This window comes from Carassius auratus, chromosome 19 (genome assembly GCF_003368295.1).
Source record: "Carassius auratus strain Wakin chromosome 19, ASM336829v1, whole genome shotgun sequence".
Taxonomy (NCBI): domain Eukaryota; kingdom Metazoa; phylum Chordata; class Actinopteri; order Cypriniformes; family Cyprinidae; genus Carassius; species Carassius auratus.
Window position 1 is genome coordinate 27,085,814 of NC_039261.1, and position 19,398 is coordinate 27,105,211.

At 35.6% G+C, this 19,398-nt stretch overlaps 1 protein-coding gene across 2 annotated transcripts; it reads right to left on the reverse strand.

The window, feature by feature from the left end:
• Window positions 1–864: 864 nt before the first annotated feature.
• On the reverse strand, window positions 865–18,014 carry cfap44 (cilia and flagella associated protein 44). 2 transcript variants are annotated; one of them, XM_026289864.1, is made up of 33 exons: window positions 17,948–18,014; window positions 17,490–17,643; window positions 16,571–16,733; window positions 16,271–16,373; window positions 15,932–16,148; window positions 15,269–15,383; window positions 15,012–15,176; window positions 14,730–14,885; window positions 14,561–14,608; window positions 14,381–14,480; window positions 14,188–14,282; window positions 13,359–13,568; window positions 13,159–13,269; window positions 12,907–13,059; window positions 12,439–12,675; window positions 11,935–12,074; window positions 11,516–11,792; window positions 11,378–11,433; window positions 9,868–10,030; window positions 9,640–9,770; window positions 8,155–8,360; window positions 7,910–8,072; window positions 7,656–7,833; window positions 6,513–6,980; window positions 6,227–6,430; window positions 5,953–6,148; window positions 3,644–3,772; window positions 3,105–3,235; window positions 2,910–3,026; window positions 2,613–2,814; window positions 2,294–2,454; window positions 1,477–1,611; window positions 865–1,252 (listed from the first exon to the last, which is right to left on the reverse strand). In XM_026289864.1, exons 1-33 carry the CDS (start codon window positions 17,988–17,990, stop codon window positions 1,004–1,006), a joined length of 5,376 nt encoding a protein of 1,791 aa, XP_026145649.1. In that variant the 5' UTR covers window positions 17,991–18,014; the 3' UTR covers window positions 865–1,003. The 2 variants fall into 2 exon arrangements, with proteins under 2 accessions (XP_026145649.1, XP_026145650.1); XM_026289865.1 differs by having other exon boundaries at window positions 17,490–17,638; window positions 17,948–18,004.
• Between the last annotated feature and the right edge of the window lie 1,384 nt (window positions 18,015–19,398).

The following is a 19,398-nucleotide window of genomic DNA, read 5'->3' on the forward strand; positions in this document are numbered from 1 at the left end:
AGGAGAAGGTATATTTGGAAATGACACCTGTTTATGAAATCTGTTTATATTTTTAGATGTCAATATTTATTTTAATAATATTCAATTATGTTGTCATATTTAACTTTTTATCAAATTTTTACTTGTCTGTTCACCTTTTTACTTGTTATAATTTTACTTAGTTTACTTAAGTAGGTCAGGAGTCTCTTTTATATAATATAATTTCACAAAAAGCACACATATAATGAATGTAAATGAAGTCTTTTACATATATCATGTCAAACTACAGCACAATGTTGTCACATTCTAACTGCTTATATACAGATGTTTCTTTTTATATTTCTATTATATGCTTGAGTATTGCTTTCACATTCTAGATTTGAAGCTTGAAAAGAAAGTTTTCACAGCACAGCTCCAAAAGTAGAAAAATTGGGCTATTTGTGATGCTGGACCACAAGACCAGTCATGAGTAGCATGGGTATATTTATAGCAACAGCCAACAACACATTGTATTAGTCGAAATGATGGATTTTCTCAATATTTAGATTTTTTTTTTTTTTTTTTTTTTTTTGCACCAGTAGATTCAAGATTTTCAAATAGTTTTACCTCTGCCTAATATTTTCCTTTATCCTAAAAAAACATACATCAATGGAAAGCTTGTTTATTCAGTATAAATTGACATTTATGTTCTCACCACAGGTGATATTTCAGGCCTAAAAGCTCTTTGTCACACTCTCAGAACATAAATGTGTGCACTTTAATTGCAATCTTTCTAGATTTGACACTTGCCTTATCAAGATGATAAAATAATGGGAAAAATCCCCAAGGTTACAGAGCATTTTCTAAATAGGAACCCCCAAGAAGGAGACATATCACACATTAAAATCACCAAGGAAAGAATTTATTACAATTAGACAATTGCATTTTTAGCCTGTCGTACATGTCTACAGGAACAGACTGATAGATTGAGGTCTGTGTGCTAACGTGCTGATTTTGCACTTAGGGTAAAAGTGTGTGTGTGGATCTATTTCACAGCTTTGCTGCTGAGGTTAAGTTTCCTGTGTACACCAGAATTGCTTGCTGTGTGTTTGTGTGGCAGGGTAGGAATGGGAGGCAGGACAGGTTCGAGCGGAGGGAGAACATGGCCATCTTTGCATGAAAGAGCACGGATCTCATCACTGAGAGCTTCGATGTCCTGTGTTTGAGCTGCTATCAGCTGCTGCAGCCTCTGCAATTCCTGTTTCTCAACCAGACGGCCTCGGAACTGACCCACCTTAAACAAACAAACACACACACGTTTTGAATGTCTGAGGAGTGTCCTGCATACACTGTACATTCACTGCAGTAAACTGCAGTAAATATTGCAGCCGTTCAAGATGGTTTTTCAAACTGGAATTGAGTAAACTAAATCATGTCAGAAGCATGACTTCATTAACAACAAATGTGTGAAGAATTCAATAAAGAAATTGATCAAATGTGTATAGTGAATGAAAATACCGTCTTCTGCTGTCTGGCATTAAGTTGTTCATCCAATGCTTTTTTCTGGCTGAGCAGGCTGTTCATTTTACGTAGTCTCTCTGTGTTTTGTTTCGTGATTTCTGTCAGTGCCTCTCTTGCTTCTATAACTTTTGCCTGGTAAACACATGATCATGAAAAATTCCTCTAGATTGTTCAATTTAACATCATAATTGGTTTAATTACATATATGAGTGTTTAGAAGTTCACGTGACAATAGATCATTATTCACATATTAAGTCTGCTAAGAAAGTAATACTTTAATTCAGCAAGACTTAAAATGATCAAAAGTGACAGGAAAGATATTTATAATATTACACAAGATTTCTGTTTAAAATAAACGATGTTCTTTTAAACTTTAAATTCACTGAATACTGAAATACCAAAGAAAAGTGAAAAAAAAAAAAAAATCACCAGTAATAAATTTTTCTTGAGCATCAAATGAGTGTATCAGAATGATTTCATATGACTCTGTAGACTGGAGTAATGACTGCCTAAAATTCAGTTTACCATTACAGAAATAAATTCCATTTTAATATATATATTGAGCCTTATAAACAGTAATTTTTAACACCTTTAGAACAACTAAATCAAACCTCGATTTTTTGTGTTTTTAGGAGACATTATGGGTTAAAAAAGAAGACAGTTAAAGATGATGATAATAATATCATAATAATAATATTTCACTGCTGTATTTCATTACTGTTTTATTGCATTTTTGATAAGATAATTTTTTCAAAAGCATTTCAAACCTTTTAAATGGTAGTGTAAGGCAAAGGTAGGCTAAGTGTCACTGTACCTCCCAGTGTTTGAGCTCCTTAGTGTATTTGGTGTCGTGCTCTCTGATCTCCTGTCTCATCTCCTCTACTCTCCTGTTTCCTGACAGAGTCTGCAGAACTTCAAGATCAACCAGCTCTCCGAACTTCTTGAGCATCAGCTGCTCGCAACGTACCTCCGACACTGCAAAGAAATATATTTCATGTAACACTTCATCCACTGAAACTCAAGTTTAAGGAAATATAATCTCATCCCTCAATGTGAAAGTAACAGGTTATAGTATTTTTTACAGCTGCATTTTACAACTAGCAGCAGGTGTGTGATTTGAAATAGTCTCGGACCCTTTATTTTGGCCTCCATGTCTTTAAGGTCATGTCTGAGCTGTACGTGTTGTTGCTTGGCGTGTTTATAGAGCTCTCGCTGTTCAGTCTTCTCCTGCTGCAGCTCTTTAATGCGCTTCTCCAGATGTTGTAGATCAGCTGTGTTCAGGACTAATGCTGAGTCAAGCTTACCCGGTAATAGACCATTATTCACATATTCAATCTGCTCAAACAGAGAGAAAGAGACAGAGACTTGATACTGGATGTTAATTGCACAATATAACACAAAAGATAATCAGCACGTAATTATGTTCCCACCTGATGCAGTCTGAGGGGCACCACGACATCCACTTCATTCAGCTTCTGCTGCTTTTCACGGTTAATGAGCTCCAGATCACCCTCTGCTGCTTTACGATTGTTCTGCACAATCTTCTCCTACGAAAACAAAGGTACTGTCTCTTTAGGCTGTTTGGAAAGAACGGAGAGAGGAGTGGAAAGAACAATTTCTCTCACTTTCTTGGTCAGTGTGTCATACTCCTTCTTTAAACCGTCAACCGTTTTTATCTCCTCTTGCAGATGCTCCTCCACATCCAGACGATGTTCACGCAACCTCAGTGTGTTCTCTAAAAGCTCGGGATCACAGTCTGATACACACACACACACAGGACATATATATTTCATGACTTATATACAGTACGTGTCTGTTTTATTGGTTCTCAAGAAACATTTCTTCCTATTATCAATGTATAAAACTGTTTTTATTTTTTTATAAATTGTGATACTTTTTTTCAGGATTCTTTGAAGAATTGTATTTATTTATAATATTTTTTTACATTGTAAATATTTTTTACGATCACTTTTGAATGGTTTAATGTGTCCCTGCTTAATAAAAGTATTAATTTAAGGGAACATCTGATGCCAATTTCAGTCACAAACTTTTGAATGGTATTGTGCATAACATAATGTATGTTATATATTACGTGCAATGCACAGGTGAACAACAGGGTGTAAAGAAGACACTTGCTCTCTGAGGAGCTGGTTGTTGATCTTACTTGGTGGACACACACTGTCATCCAGAGGAACTCCAGTCTCAGGGTCATCATAATCCTCATCATTATCCCCGTCTGATTCTTCATCAGAGTCTTCATCGCTGTCATCTTCCTCCTCCGTCACATCAGCACCTGATGGAAGGAGCAACAAAACGAATATTACATTTGAATGAACAAAAACTTGAATGAAACTAAACCTTTTATAAACATTTTGTTAACTGAAATAAAGCTGGATTAAAACATAAATATTAGACAAAAACTTTAATTAAAATTAAATTAATTAGAATTAAGAAGCACTACATTTGCTAACCAAAAATATAAATGAATCTTAAAGATACATATAAATAAAAAAATAATGAATTAATTTTAAAAAAGCACAGCAAAAACTACAAATATTAAATAAAAGCTTATTCAAAATAATAAAAACTATACTAGGATATAAATAATAATCATTTTAAAAAATGGAGTCTAATTTTATGTGTATCTAATTTATGAAGAAGAAAAAATCTGTTTATTATTAACTGCAAACATTTAAAATAATAGGAAGACAAATATCAGACAGTAATGACAATTGCTTAATCATATTGAAATATATTTATATATATATATATATATATATATATATATATATATATATATATATATATATATATATATATATATTAGTGCTGTCAATCGATTAAAAAAAATTAACTAATTAATCGCACAATTTTTTAAAATCTGTTCCATCGCAATTAAAAGACTGAAACTTTTTGGATATGTAAATGTAAAATGTAAATAATTAATGTAAAGTCAAGACAAAGAAACTATTTTAATTCAAAATATGATTGTTTATTGGAATTTTTGTTTAACTTGTAACACAGATTTTCTCATGTAAACAACATACCTGCAATAAACCATCAATATCCTCCAAATTAACTGTTGGCTTGAAAGCCATATTTATTACAGAAATAAAAACACAGGCATGTAAGTACCATTTGAATTTCAAAACAATCAATGCCAATAAAAAACAAAAATGATTTCCATGTTGAATTCTAAGTGGACTGCAAAAAAATTCCAAAGTATAGTCATTGCCAGTGCTTTAAGTGGGCCGGTACGCACCAGTACTCAGTACCGCCACTTCCAAATATAGCTCTTGAGGGTACCGCCACCTCTCCGTGCGCCCAGAACGTGCTTGTAGCGTACCGGTACGCTCATTTGGACATCTGTTTTAATAGAGGTTTTAATCTTTTACCTGCACTGCCGATTTTCAGAGCGCCCTTCACAATGTAAGCTTCCTAATTCATCCCACCCAGAGCAGAAACTACATTACCCATTCACCCTTAAGTTATACAAGTGAATAGCGCATGTATCGCTTTTCCCACTGTTAAGTGTCAACAACTCAACGTGGCCGGAGAAGGTGTGTGAAACTCGTTGTGAGTTATACTAAAGCAAAATCTTGAGTATTTATTGTCTGATAAACATTAAAAACTGTCTGCGGAGGCTGAGTCGTCCTGCAGCCCCCGCTGGCTGTTCATTGGCTGCAGCATCTTTTTTCGAAGTTCTAAAAAAATGCCGTAGACGGCAAGGCACAAATTTAGATATTAATTTATCTAATTAATCTATAGCCTATGCACAAAGACAATATGATATTTTTGTCCCCTTTTTGTTTTAAAGCTTGATGAAGAGAGAGAGCGCAAGTTGCTGCAGCTGCGAGGAGGACAGTGATGCACGCGTACAGGAGTGATTGACAGTTCGCGGCACTGTGTACAAAAAATACTCCGCTACACAATTATTTCTTTATTTTCGTTTAAGCTTATTAACGTTAGCGTTACAGAAAGGTCTGATTTACGCACTGTTACAGTCATACAGTCATAATGTTTCTTGTGGCAGACTGAAGAGTAATCCGGCAGAGTTTTATACTGAAACTTTCCGTCTAAAAGTCCTTCCTTGGTCTTATCCATATTTCTTTGCACGTTGAACACACATAGGCCACAACTGGAAATAAAAAAAACTGCAACCGCGTTAATTGCGTTATTTTATTTTAACGCGTTAAATATTTCAAATTAATCTAATGCGTTAACGCGCTAATTTTGACAGCACTAATATATATATATATATATATATATATATATATATATATATATATATATATATATATATATATATATATATATATATATATATATATATATATATATATATATAAATTAATTAATTTAAAAAAGTACAAAATCCAAGGATCTTAACACATTTCCTTTATGCAAAATATAGTTTTGGAAATGTGACTTTTAGAAAGGTTTTGTAAAATACACAGAACACTTGCAGCTCACCGTCACGTCCCTGCGTTTCTTTCTTCTTTGTACGCTTGATCTTTTTCTTAAACACTCTGGTGAGGAATTCCTCAAACTTGTTGTTCTCCCCCAGTGAGGCTTGAAAAGTGGCGGCGATTGTTTTCTCCTTTCCTTGAAGTCTCAGGATGTCTCTCTTCTTCAGCTCCATCTGCTTCTTATTTTCGTGCATCTTGGTCTGCAAAACAAAATGCTGAATGTGAAACTCTTCTGTACTGGATACACTAAACACACGTGCAAATGAAACCACTCGCACCCTGATTTCTTCCTCTTCCTGTAAATAGGTGGTCAGTCGCTCCTGTAGTATGTCCTCCCTCTTCTCAAACTCCTTCAGAAGCAGCAGCTCCTCAAAAAGCGTCACATGTCTCAGATCAGCAAGTTTCATGTACACATCCATCTCCTGCTTCTCGTGACGCAACACACACAACTCGGCGTCGAAGCGCCACACTGCCTCTTCCATCTGCAGAAGGATTGAAAGAAGGATGTTTTAAAAGACTATGATAAATAAATTCCCCTTGAGATTCCTAACACACCAAACTCACCTTTTTAAGAAGCTGGTCTTGCTGGCACAGGTTTCTGAACTCCTCAATATCTCTCATCTCTTTTTCTAGCTCTGTGAGCTCCTCTTCCTGCTTATGAGAGTGCGTTTCTTCATCTTCGTTCTCAATGTGTGTGTCCTGAGCCTCAGTGTGTGTGCCTTGCTCCTCTTGTTCAAGCAGCTCCAGGATATTCTGCTCATCCTGTTGTTCTTCCAGGCCAGTGGAAGCCATCTTGTCCCTAAGAGTGGCGTAACGCTCCAGGGTGGCCCGGGTGTATCTGTGTTTCCTCTCTGGCATCTCTTCTGGCATTAAGACGGGTACAGCTGGCAGTGGACAACGCTTCTCAGGTGGCAGGTGCTGCTGGACCTCCAGTAACTGCTCCACCTGAGCCTGGAGCTGAGACACAATCTCCATCTTACTGTCCCTAAGAGCCATCACACGGGAGTTCATCTCAGACTTCTTTTCAAAGATCTGTCAAATATAGAAAAGTACATAGATCACCACATGCAAAGATCATAACAGCTCGGCTTATTTTAGTTAAAAAGCCACAAAAAGAGGTATAAAGATTTTGCATACCAATTATAGACAATTATTGTTATGGGATCCACTTTTTTTTACTTCATTTGTCGAAAAAAAAAAAACAAATCAGAATGATTTTTTTTTTATTTTATTTTTTTGATCATTTTCAAAAAATTGTAATCTCACTAAAATGCTTTTTTCTTCTGCTGATGAAAACAACAATTTTGTTGACAAAAATGTGCAAAAAAGGAGAAAATGTACTCTAAGTTTGAAGTTGATAAAATTACATTCACATATTAAAATAAAAACTGCTGATTTTAAATTGTTATAATATTTTAGAATATTACTGTTTTAACTGTATTTTAATTTAAATAAATCTTTTAAAATCTATAAAAATCTCACTTCTAAACCTTTGAATGGTAGTGTAGACTTTTATTTTGAAAAACATTAAAAGATTTATGAAAATAACAATTATTAAAATAAATATGAAAAAAGTAAAAATTATCAAAGTTTATCAACACATATGGCAACATCAATCATACTGTCATATTGTTCACTCACTCTGATACAGTATTACGTCTTTGTTATGGAAAGCCTCATATTTGGTGATACATTTGTATCGTTCACCTTTTTTTCCAGTTCGACTAACTGCAGTCTCTTCTTCTCCACGTTCATCCGCAGGTGCTCGGGAACAGTAAAGTCTTTTGCTGACTTCAGTTTAAAGTCGCCCATTTTCTCCTTAGCCAATCGGATCGCTTCCACATCCTTAGGGTCTTCATAGTCCTCACTAGGCTTAGAGGAATAGCTGAGGAAGCATTAACAATGTTACACACACATACACATATAAACAGACAGAAAGATACACACACACTGGTACTTACAGTTCTGCCCACTCTTTTTTCCTCTTCTCTATCATGGCTCGGGCTTTCTCTGCCTTCTCGGCAGCTTTCCGGAGTTTCTCCGCCTCTCTGCTGGCCAGTTTACGAGACCCTGCCTGCATGCTTCCCGACTGCATCACCGGATCTGTTACCAGCTCATCCTGCACTGCTTAGAGAGAAGGAGAAGCATGACTACTTTGCACACACACAAGTCTAAATGTTCTTTTAACACACTAATCCTGTCTCACATGAAATGTTGCTGGCTTCTTTGCCAGGCTGTGCTTTGCTCTGCCAGTGATCCTGTTCCATGTGTCCGCTCTGAGATGGCGCTGTGCCATGCTGGTGCAGGTGCATCTGTATGGCAGACAGAGCCCGCAGCCTGTAGTTAGAAACCTTATGTCCACTCTTAAACGCATGGACCGTGATCGTGTCCTCCACCACTGACTCCCAGAACCTACAGAGACAACAGCAATAGAAGAGCAGTGATGCTCAATCGTTTCTTCCCACAATTCAATGACAATAAATTAAATCTGCAAATTGAGATTTACAAAAACAGGCTTTGAGTAGTATTTTGTAGTATTTGTTTTTATAGACCTATATTACAATAGCTTAATTTGTATCTACTTAAAATTTTCCTTATAAGGTTTATGAGAAACATTTAAATACTGTATATAGGTCACTCATTTCATTTAAAAACAATATTACTTTTTTTTTATTTACTTTACGTCATGTTGTTTTGGACCTCACTGACTTTTATTGTATGGACAAAAAAGGATGAAACATTCCTAAAAATATCTTGTTTTTTGTTCCTCTGAAGAAAGTAAGTCAAACAAGTTTGGTACAACATTAAGGCGAGTACATTTTTTTAACATATATATATAAATATATATATATATATATATATATATATATATATATATATATATATATATATATATATAAGCACTACCAGTCAAAAGTGTTTGAACAGTAAGATTTTGTATGTTTTTTAAAGAAGTCTCTTCTGCTCACCAAGCCTGCAGTTATATGATCCAAACACAACAAGAACAGTCCCATTTTGAAATAGTTGTACTATTTGAAATAACGGTTTTCTATTTGAATATAGTTTAAAATGTACTTTATTCCTGTGATTTCAAAGCTGAATTTTTAGCATAATTTCTCTAGTCACATGATCCTTCAGAAATCATTGTAATATTCTGATTTGCTACTCAAAAATCATCTATTTTATTATTATTTATTTTATGATTACTTTATCATCACTTTTAATTAATTTAAAGCATCCTTGCTAAATAAAAGTATTCATTTCTATAATACCCCCCCCCCCCATGGATCTTTCTTTTCATCAAAGAATCATGAAAAAACTGTTTTAAACATTGGTAATAATAATTATAATAATAATAAATGTTTCTTGAACAGCAACATAGCATATGAATTATTTCTGAAGGATCATGTTACACTGGAAACTGAAGTAATGATGCTGAAAACAATGTCTTGATCACAAGAATAAATTACATTTTAAAATATATTATTTTGCTATATTTTGGATCAGATAAATGCAGGTTTGGTAACAAAAGAAAATTCTTTAAAAAAAATATATAAAAATCTTATAGTTCAAAAACTTTTGACTGGTAGTGAATGAAACTTCAAGAAAAGCAGTTGTTCTTTAGAGAAGAAGAAAAAATGTGTAACAGAAAAAGAATGGAGAAAAGTAGCTCTGGATGGAGATATAGTACATTGACTGTAGTTTGTTAAGACCGATGCGGTATCTCTCCTCCTCCCAGGCCAGTTCTTTCCTGACTTCCATCATTCTCTCTTCTGTCTGTCTTTCAGTCTCTTCACGGAAGCTCGGGTCCAGTTCAAACTCCTACAAGCACCCATAAAACATTATGTAAGATCATTGTGTCTGTATAATCATTACACTGAGAACGGTGAGTGAACGAGGAGGTGTGAGATCTATGCACCGAGCGATGGAGGCGGATGTGTTCAGGAAGACCCTGGTTCTGCTCCAGTAAAGCTTGAAATCGACTCTGCAGTTCCGCCAGCCTCTTACGCCGCTCCTGTTTCCTCTGTTCTGCATTCTTATGCATGCGGTCCAGCTCCAGCTTCTGTTTAGCTGTTTCTATGCTGCACACACACACACATACTTATGATAAATAGACAAGCTCCGGCTATGCATTATAATAAAAATGCAAAAAAAAAAAAGTGTTTCTGAAGCTGTATGATGTGATGGATAAAAATATATAGCTTTTCTTGTTTTTGTAATTAACTGAAATTAAATACTGTTTTTGTCTTTCTTTCTCCTGCTCATAGCTTAAAATCACAATGTATTCATATTTAGGAAATATAAGTTTTCGATTTGTAAATGCTTAATTAGTTAAACTGTTTATTGTTTATTGTACAATTTATTTGAATTAAAATCAAGAACAGTGAGATTTTTTAAATCTGATTTTTTATATTTATTATATTTATCTACTTTTTCATATTCATATTATTATATTATGTGATATGTTTAATCCCATATTTAAGTGCATTTAATGTAAAAAAAAAAAAAAATCTTGTAAATGAGACTCTTTTCTTAAGATTAATATGTTCTTGAATCTTGAGAAAGTTTTTATTGCTGTGATCATTATTTATTTTTATATATGAAGAGTTAATTTGCAAAAAAAAAAAAAAAAAAAGAATCAAAATAACCTAACTGCAGTTTGATCGAGATTAACTGGAATGCACAATGAAAAAACATGATTTTTGAAAATTGTTAAAAACGGAGTTGTCTGTTTTTGCAAATTAGCTCTTCGTAAACAAACAACTTAAATAAATACCATGTTTTTCGGACTATAAATCGCACCTGAGTATAAGTCGCATCAGTCCAAAAATACATCATGATGAGGAAAAAAACATATATAAGTCGCACTGGACTATAAGTCGCATTTATTTAGAACCAAGAACTAAGAGAAAACATTACCGTCTACAACCGCGAGAGGGCGCTCTATGTGTTCAGTGTAGACTACAGGAGCAAAGAGCAGCATGGAGCGCCCTCTCGCGGCTGGAGACATTTTCTCTTGGTTCAGGTCTCTTAGTTCATTTCTCTTGGTTCACGTCAAATTAATTTTGATAAATAAGTCGCACCGGACTATAAATCGCAGGACCAGCCAAACTATGAAAAAAAGTGCGACTTATAGTCCGCAAAATACGGTATGACACTATTCAGGGCCAAACTTTTGGCCCACAAAATGAAACTGATAGTTAAACCACACTGTTATCTATAATGTAACATGATGATTAAGATGCATAATCAGATGTATACAGGTCTATCAAAATATTAATATTTACAATGTTCTATGTTCTGTATAAAATTATGTAAAAAAAAAAAATTTTTATTGAAAGCCCTTATGCAGTACCTCTGTTGACACAAAATAGAAAGGCACTCGCTTTGACCCTTATTACTTGTTTTATTCAAATGCACATAGTCACCTGTACGCGGAAGGATCCTCTATGTCCTGAACCGCTTTCTCCGTCTCCAGCCCAACCTGTTTTCATGACAGAGTAAGACGGTAGAGTTGAAACACACAAGTAGACAACTGCCCTCTGGAAATGAACACATGCACTGACCCGTGGAGAGGGCACTTTGGCATGTTTGAGCATGGCTTTCTGGAGCTCCTCCTCTGGCAAGCAGCTGAAAGAGAAGATGTTGCCATCCTCTCCTGCAGTCAGGACAAATGTGTCATCAAAGCTGAAGCGGACGTGGCGCACATGGCCGTAGTGGTTGTCATGGACGCTGAGGGCCCAGTACACCTGCATGGAGCTGAGCTGATGGTCCGAGGCCTGTACAGGGTACACCCGAATACTGCCATCCTTCATGCCACATAACAACAACTGCCTGCTCGAACTGAAGACAAGAAGAGTAAGGAATTAATTATTAGGTAATTATCAACTACAATATTGACTCAAAGCTGAAATAAAATCAAATCAGGAATATAATCATTAATGCTCAATCCTAGGCTACTAGTGTAGAGTCAGAAGAACCTCACTTGAAAGTGATGGTGAGAATGGGGTTTTTGTCTGCATCATGCACAGGTATGAAGGAAAAGGGCTCATCTGTCCTCTCTAATGGATCGCTCTGCTGTTCAGAGAACTTACAGTGGTACAAATACCCTGAGTCATAGCCACCCTGAGAGAGAAAGAGGGAGGCATTACAGTGACACATGTTCTGCACAACAAGTTACACTACATTTATTTAGAACCAAGAACAAAGAGAAAACATTACCGTCTACAGCCGCGAGAGGGCGCTCTATGTTTTCAGTGTAGACCACAGGAGCAATGAGCAGCATGGAGCGCCCTCTCGCGACTGTAGACGGTAATGTTTTCTCTATTGGTTTATGTCTATTAGTTGATTTCTCTTGGTTCATGTCAAATTAATTATGATAAATAAGTTGCACCTGACTATAAGTCGCAGGACCAGCCAAACTATGAAAAAAGTTGGACTTATAGTCCGGAAAATACGGTAATGCATGTCTGTGTGAATATGTATGTACCATAGAAAGCCAGAATGACCCTGGTGTTGAGTAAAAGCCGCAGTGTAGAGGACTGGGAGGAGATGGAATGTAAAGAGGCGGCAGTTCCTCTTCCTTCTCATCCTCTTCTTTCTCTTCCTCCTGTAGTTCCTCCTCTGTGGCATCTGGCTTCTGCTCCTTTAATTTCTTCAAGCGTCTTTCCCTCTCTTTCTTCTTCTCCTCTTTTCTGGCCTGCCTGAGTGCTACCTCTGCATCTCTCTGCAAACACACATGCATTCAGCAGCAGATCATTTAGCAATATAGTAAATTGTGTGTGTATCTTCACAGTTGATATTAAGAATCACTTTTATTCATATAAAAGCCAATAAGTAGAATCATTTTAAAAAAAACCCATAAAAGTTAAATATTATTTTTAAAAGGTTTTATTTTGAAATAATACACTTTAGGAGAAACAGAGAGAGAACGTCAAAGAGAGAGTCAGGGCTTAACCTTAATTCGGGACTTGATGCTGCTGAAGCAGAAATGCATTGTGGGAAGATCTGAGAGTTGAAAGGTGTTTCCACCAGTCTGAGCTCCGGGATCAGGACACTGAACTTCCACCACATGACCATTTCGACAGAAGATCAGCAGAGTGTTTTTCTCCTTTAAACGAATGCACAAATCTTCAGTGTCAAGAAATCACTTAGGATATGGTCACCACATGAAACTAAGCAAGCTTCACTGCTACCAATCATCACTCACATGTGACTGAGGTGACCACTCCAGACCTTGCACAGGACCTGGGACTGTAACAAACCCTATTGGTGTGTATCTTTCCCCCACCGTGAAGAAGAAAACAGTGCTGTCTGCGCTCTTAAAAAGAGAGAGTGCAAAATAATGTAAATCATGTTAACACAACAGAATATAGAGACACAAATCATTCTCACTCACTCAGCCCCTACCCCAGTAGCCATGATCTTTCCAGTTCTCTCGTAGGCGATGGCGGTCACAGGTGCATTGTGGGGCTTGAGAGCTTGTCTCAGGCGGAGTTCAGCATCTCCAGAGCGTGTGCGTCCTGCAACCGTGTGCAGACTCTGAGTGTTATACAGCTCCAAGAGACGTACAACGCCGTCTTCAAAACCCACAACCAGCAGACCCCCGGCAGTGTTCACCTGCACAGACAAACAATATGAGCACACAGGGATGCATCAAAAATTGGTACCATACTGGTCATCATTCGATATTATTCGAATAATAATAATGATCGATGGTTTGATTTGATATCTATTTTTATTTGGTCAGATTTTTTACATTTAAATTGCTCTGACTTAAAGTTAATCTCAAAAAACAATAAAAATGTTATATTGAATTACTTAAAAAAATATATATATTTTTTTTTTACTTAATAACACTATTAAATGTAATCTTTAGCAAATCTCCAAAATTTATATTTTGAAACTGTACATTATAATGTTATGGTGCCCAAATTGACTTTGGCATATGTAATATTATTATTATTATTATTATTACTATAGCATTCAATTCAATTAATGTTTTGAGTTCGATTTTATTTTTATATTTTAATTGTTTTCATTTTTCGTTTCAATTCTGGAAATGTTGTTATCTGCTTTTGACATTTTTATTATTGTTTAAAAAAAATTCTGTACTGCTCTGTTTTTATTTCAGTATTAGTTTCATTAATTTTAGTACTTTAACTATTTATTTTAGTTGGTTACCAAAGCAACATTTTGCATGTTTTTGTTTATTTTATTTGATACTGATTTACATTACCATGTCTGAAGCCCATGTGAGTGTTGTCCCTCCTTGTTTGAAGCGGCATATCGTGAGCTCTTTCTTTGAAAGAAAGTCAAACACCCTGACTGAGGCTGGGTAAGATAAAAAGGTATTTGTCAATGTTCACATAAAGCACATCATTGGTCTGTGTATGTGGGTGCATGTTTGGTCAGGGTTCAATCTTCCTTACAGTCCAAGGCTGTAGTGGCCATGAGATGGCTCTTTTCAGAAACATCCATGCCCTGAATGGCACCAGCATGAAATGAGAAGAGACACTCTGGATCTTGGGTCTGCAAAACAGAAAAAAATCTTATCGAACCTACCATGGTAAAAAATAAAAAAGATTAAGCAACTGTTTAACATGACTCACAATGTTGGAGAATGAGAGATCCAATTTCCAAATACAGCCATTAGAGTCCTGTTAAAATAAAAAACACACAAAATATTCAGACTGGGCCTTATAGTTGCTTTGAAATATTGACAAAAAATAAATAAAAAGCAAGTTCTATATAAAATAAAAATAAAAATAAATTGCACACCTGAGCAAACCAGATGGAGGTTTCTGGGATTGAGCTCTTGACCATAGAATGTAAACTGACATTACGGCCGATTATTATCTCATTCATGGGTTCAATCTCAAACAGACCGCTGTCATCAACTGCATCTGCCGTGTCTATGGTCTCCAGGTTCCAGCTCTGAGAAAATGATAGAGAACTCGCTTTTAAAACTTTCCAAAACAAAACATCCTCATCATTTGCCTCAAATAAGATTATACTTTTTAGCAATAGCAACAATCAGTGAAGTAGCACGGTCTCACTTACTCTGACTGCTCCATCAGATCCTATGCTCATTAGTTCTCCCTCATCCAGGTTAAACTGGTAAATGGGGCCGCTATGACAAGTGCGTCCACCTTTACGGCATAATTCCACCTTTATCAGACCCCCCTCCCAAAGCAGCATGTTACCCCACTCTGATCCTGACACAACCTGAGAGACGGAGAATTCACTTCAAGAACTTGTTCATTTAAAAAGTGTGTAGATTTGTTTGTGTAAACATGGAAAATAATAAGCCGTTGAACCTTTCCATCAGGAAGCTCCACATATCCTTCTATATCTGTAACTGTCGTTTTTCCAAAACTTCCCAGCAACCCTTGCAACTTTAAACCAGTAAATGTATTAGCCATTTTCCAGAATCTGAAAAAAAAAACCTCTATCAACACATGTATACACTAACATTCACAAGGGTCTGTAAGATTTGATAATGTTTTTGAAAGGATACATTTATTTGATCAAAGTGTAATACTGTGGAAATATTATTACATAACTGTTTTCTACTTGAATATGTTTTCAAATGTAATTTTTTTCTTGTGAATATGGCAAAGCTGAAATTTCAGCATCCATATAACGCCTGTCACATGATCCTTCGGAAATCATTCTAATAATATACTGATTTAGTGCTCAAGAAACATGAATGTTGAAAACAGTTGTGCAGCTTAACATTTTTGTGGAAACCTGACATTTTTTTTTTGATGACGATTAACAAACATTTCCTTGAAATAAATATTTTTTACAAAAACCATGAATGTTTCTAAAATTATTAATTTCTAAAAAAAAAAAAAAAGAAGAAAAATCTTACTGACCCCAAACCTTCCAACCTTAATATAGAAAAAATATGTTTTCATAAAAAAATGTAAAGTTATTAAATGCAAATACATAAGCGAAAAAATGACTGCATTTCAAACCTAATGTGCCCAGTGCCAGATGTAGTGAGCTGTCCAACACTGTCGGGTGAAAAGGTGACCCTGTAGACATCCTGCGAGAAAGCTTTATTGCACAGTGTCACCTGTTCCTGCTTCCAGTCCCACAGCGTTAGCATGTAGTCTGGAGCTCCACCCACGCTGGCCAGTAAAGAGCCATCCCGATTAAAATCCACAAAGCTGTATTCACAGCCTGTGCCACCTTCGAGTTAAACACAAACACACTAAAATGATGCTTGTATGCTTCTATCTCAAACCATTTCCTGTTTATATTTGAGTAATGCTGTTGTAGGCCTTGTATCTGAGCTGCCTCTGATGTCCTACCTCTGAGGATCCTGTAAGGCCGCAGGGATGGATACTCATATATGATGATGTTGGGCTGATGGCCTTTCTCTGCCACTGCAAGATACTGCTTACTTGGATGAGTCTTTGAAGAGAGAAATTATATTTTAGTTCTTATATTAGGTGAACAGGTCCACAAAGCCTGATAAGTGCTACAACCTTCCTCATGTCGCTCATACACTCATGTATCAGGCCATTTTTTTCTGTTGCTGTTGATATTTTAATTTGCCCTTGCAGTTATCATTCACATATATAGCCATCTAAATAACAGTATTAATATACCATAATGGCTCCGATTCCTCCCCCGCTGCTAGAGCGGATGTAATGCTGTTTTTTGGTGTGCATATCCAATAGGATAAGCAGATTCCCAGCTATGAAGGTCAACGTATGCTCATCCAACAGCTGTAGGTTTCCTCTCCGACCACAGTCATAGCCAAATGAATGTCTGGGCTCAGTTTAAGGATCAAATGAAATAAGCAGATATTCATGAATCCTCCACCCTTCACAGGGCAACAAACTACTACAGGTCATATGTTTGTAATAACTGCATTTTATATGTTTTTGAAAAAGTCTCTTACGCTCACCAGGACTGCATTTATTTGATCAAAAACGGTCATATTGTAAACTATTGCTTTAATTTAAAATACCTGCTTTATCTTTTATTTATTTTAAAATGTAATTTATTCCTGTGATGGCAGAGCTGAATTTTTAGCAGCCATTAATCTAGTCTGCAGTGTTACATGATCCTTCTGAAATTATTAATAATGGTTCTTATTATTATCATTGTTGAAAACAGTTTTTGTTGCTTAATATTTTTGTGGAAACCTTTACACATTTTCAGGATTCTTTAATGAATAGAAAGTGAATGAACAGCATTTATTTGAAATACAAATCTTTTGTAACATGATAAATGTCTTTACTTTGTCATTAATGTATTTAATGTCACTTTTGATTAATTTATTGTGTCCTAACTGAATATTATTTTTTAAATATTTTTATACTTTTGAATGTGTATCACGGTTCCCACAAGAAAAACTGTTTTCAACATTGAAAATGATTCATGAATCAGCATATGATTTTTGGAGAATCATGTGACACTGAAGACAGAAGTAATGTCTGCTGGAAATTCATCTTCAACATCACATGAAGTAATATATAGTATGCATTTTGTTCATATATTTATGTCATCTGCTGCGGATACGAGAGGTGCAGCAGGTTCTGTGGGATGTTGGAGTCTGCAGTGATGAAGGGTTTGGAGCACAGTTCCTCATAGCTGTAATGCATGTCATCTGGGATCGATTTCTTCTGCTCTTCCTCAGGGTTTCCATCACACTCCTCAACCCCCACTGTCTGCTCTGAAATAAAAACTCCATTAAATCAGGAGCTTCATATGAATTCATTAAGCATTTGACACACAAATTAGAAAATATATAAGATGAATGTGATAATAAGTATTAATCAATTAACATTTTATATTTCTCAACGCGACAGTAATTGTTTGTTGGACAAACAGATGTCAAGTTTGTTTACGGATGATGATGACCTACAGTTAAAACGTTTAGATTTTGTTAAAATTGCACAAGAACTGCGTGAACATGAAGTATTTGTCAAAACACATCGTTTCTGAGTCGAATTAACGCATAGAAAGTGTTATTTCACCTGGTGAAGTAAGTTCATCTGTTAGCGTCTCGGAAGCGTCCATATTCGTCTGAATGCATTGCTTAGCAACCGTACACTTCGCGCATTGCGCACTGGGTATTGTAGTCTATTCTTATTACAACGAGGCCAAGTGTGTTTCTATTATTACAACTTCTACTCACAACGTGTAAACCTCAGCGTATGAATCTCATATAGTATAATAATAGTGGAATTGTTCAATATTTGTTTCGTAGCCTTTAAAGCAAGTATTACTCTATTAACTAGATTATTAGTCTATAATATAAAAATGGTAGACTACATGAATTTGCAGAGATGCCACTAGATGGCAGTACAGCACAGTGCTCAGAAATAATAGACGCCATACCAGCACAGCAGTCAGATATAATAGAAGGATTCTATCCTTTGACATAAGATTAAAACATAAACAGTGTTTGATAAATAATGAAATGTCAGTCACAGAAAGTAAAAAAAGCTGGCATATAAGCACACAATACACGCCCAACCATGGTTCTGCAGAATTTACAACTAGGCCAATGTTAGCTCTCTTTTCAAATGTGAGCAAACTCACCTGCTCACACAAAAACTGTGCTTCACTCAGCAGTGACTTACAAGACTGAACACACACTTCTGCTCACACGCACATAAACACACTGTCCCCATTTCTCACAGCCAATAACAATCCACCCACACACATCTCTCACAAACTACTACCTGGCCTTCACAAGCACACTCAAAGTTTTTTTTTTTCTTTCTTTTTTTCAATACTTTGCATTGATTGTAAAGTAGAATGGCAGGAAGTCAGCATCAAATGGTGGGGCCCCTTTCCTGTATGTGATAGCATGTGTGTGCGTTTATTACACGGGGTAACAGTTATACTTAAAGACAAGAAACAAAACATCTGTGAAAGAACTCAAACACACACATATACAAAAGAGGAAATTGGAGACTGATCAGTACAATCACTTCTACTACAAATGTTTCAAATTAAAGGGATAGTTCACACAAAATAAAAATTATCTCATAATTTCCTCACCCTCGTGTCATTCCAAAAAATTTTTTTGATTGGACATAAAAAGAGATGTTATGAAGAATGTTCATGCTGCTCAGTTCCATAAAATGAAAGCTGAAGCGACCAGAATAAAAAAAAAAAAAGTGATCTATACAACATTTTCACTATATTTTGAAACCATACGATAGTTCTATGTAAGTAACAGACTGAAATACACATTTTTAGTAGTGTAGGCTGCAGTCAAAACATATACTACCTACATAAAAAGTAAAATTATAAATAAATAAATAAATCCACTTTATTTTTCAACGCAGAAGTAAGCCTTTTTTTGTAAATATGTGAGACTTCCGCTTTATTAGCCGCTAGGAAAATAACGAGAAGAATAACAAGTGCCATAAATGGTACAAACCAGTGTGTTCATAATAAAGATAATACATTTATG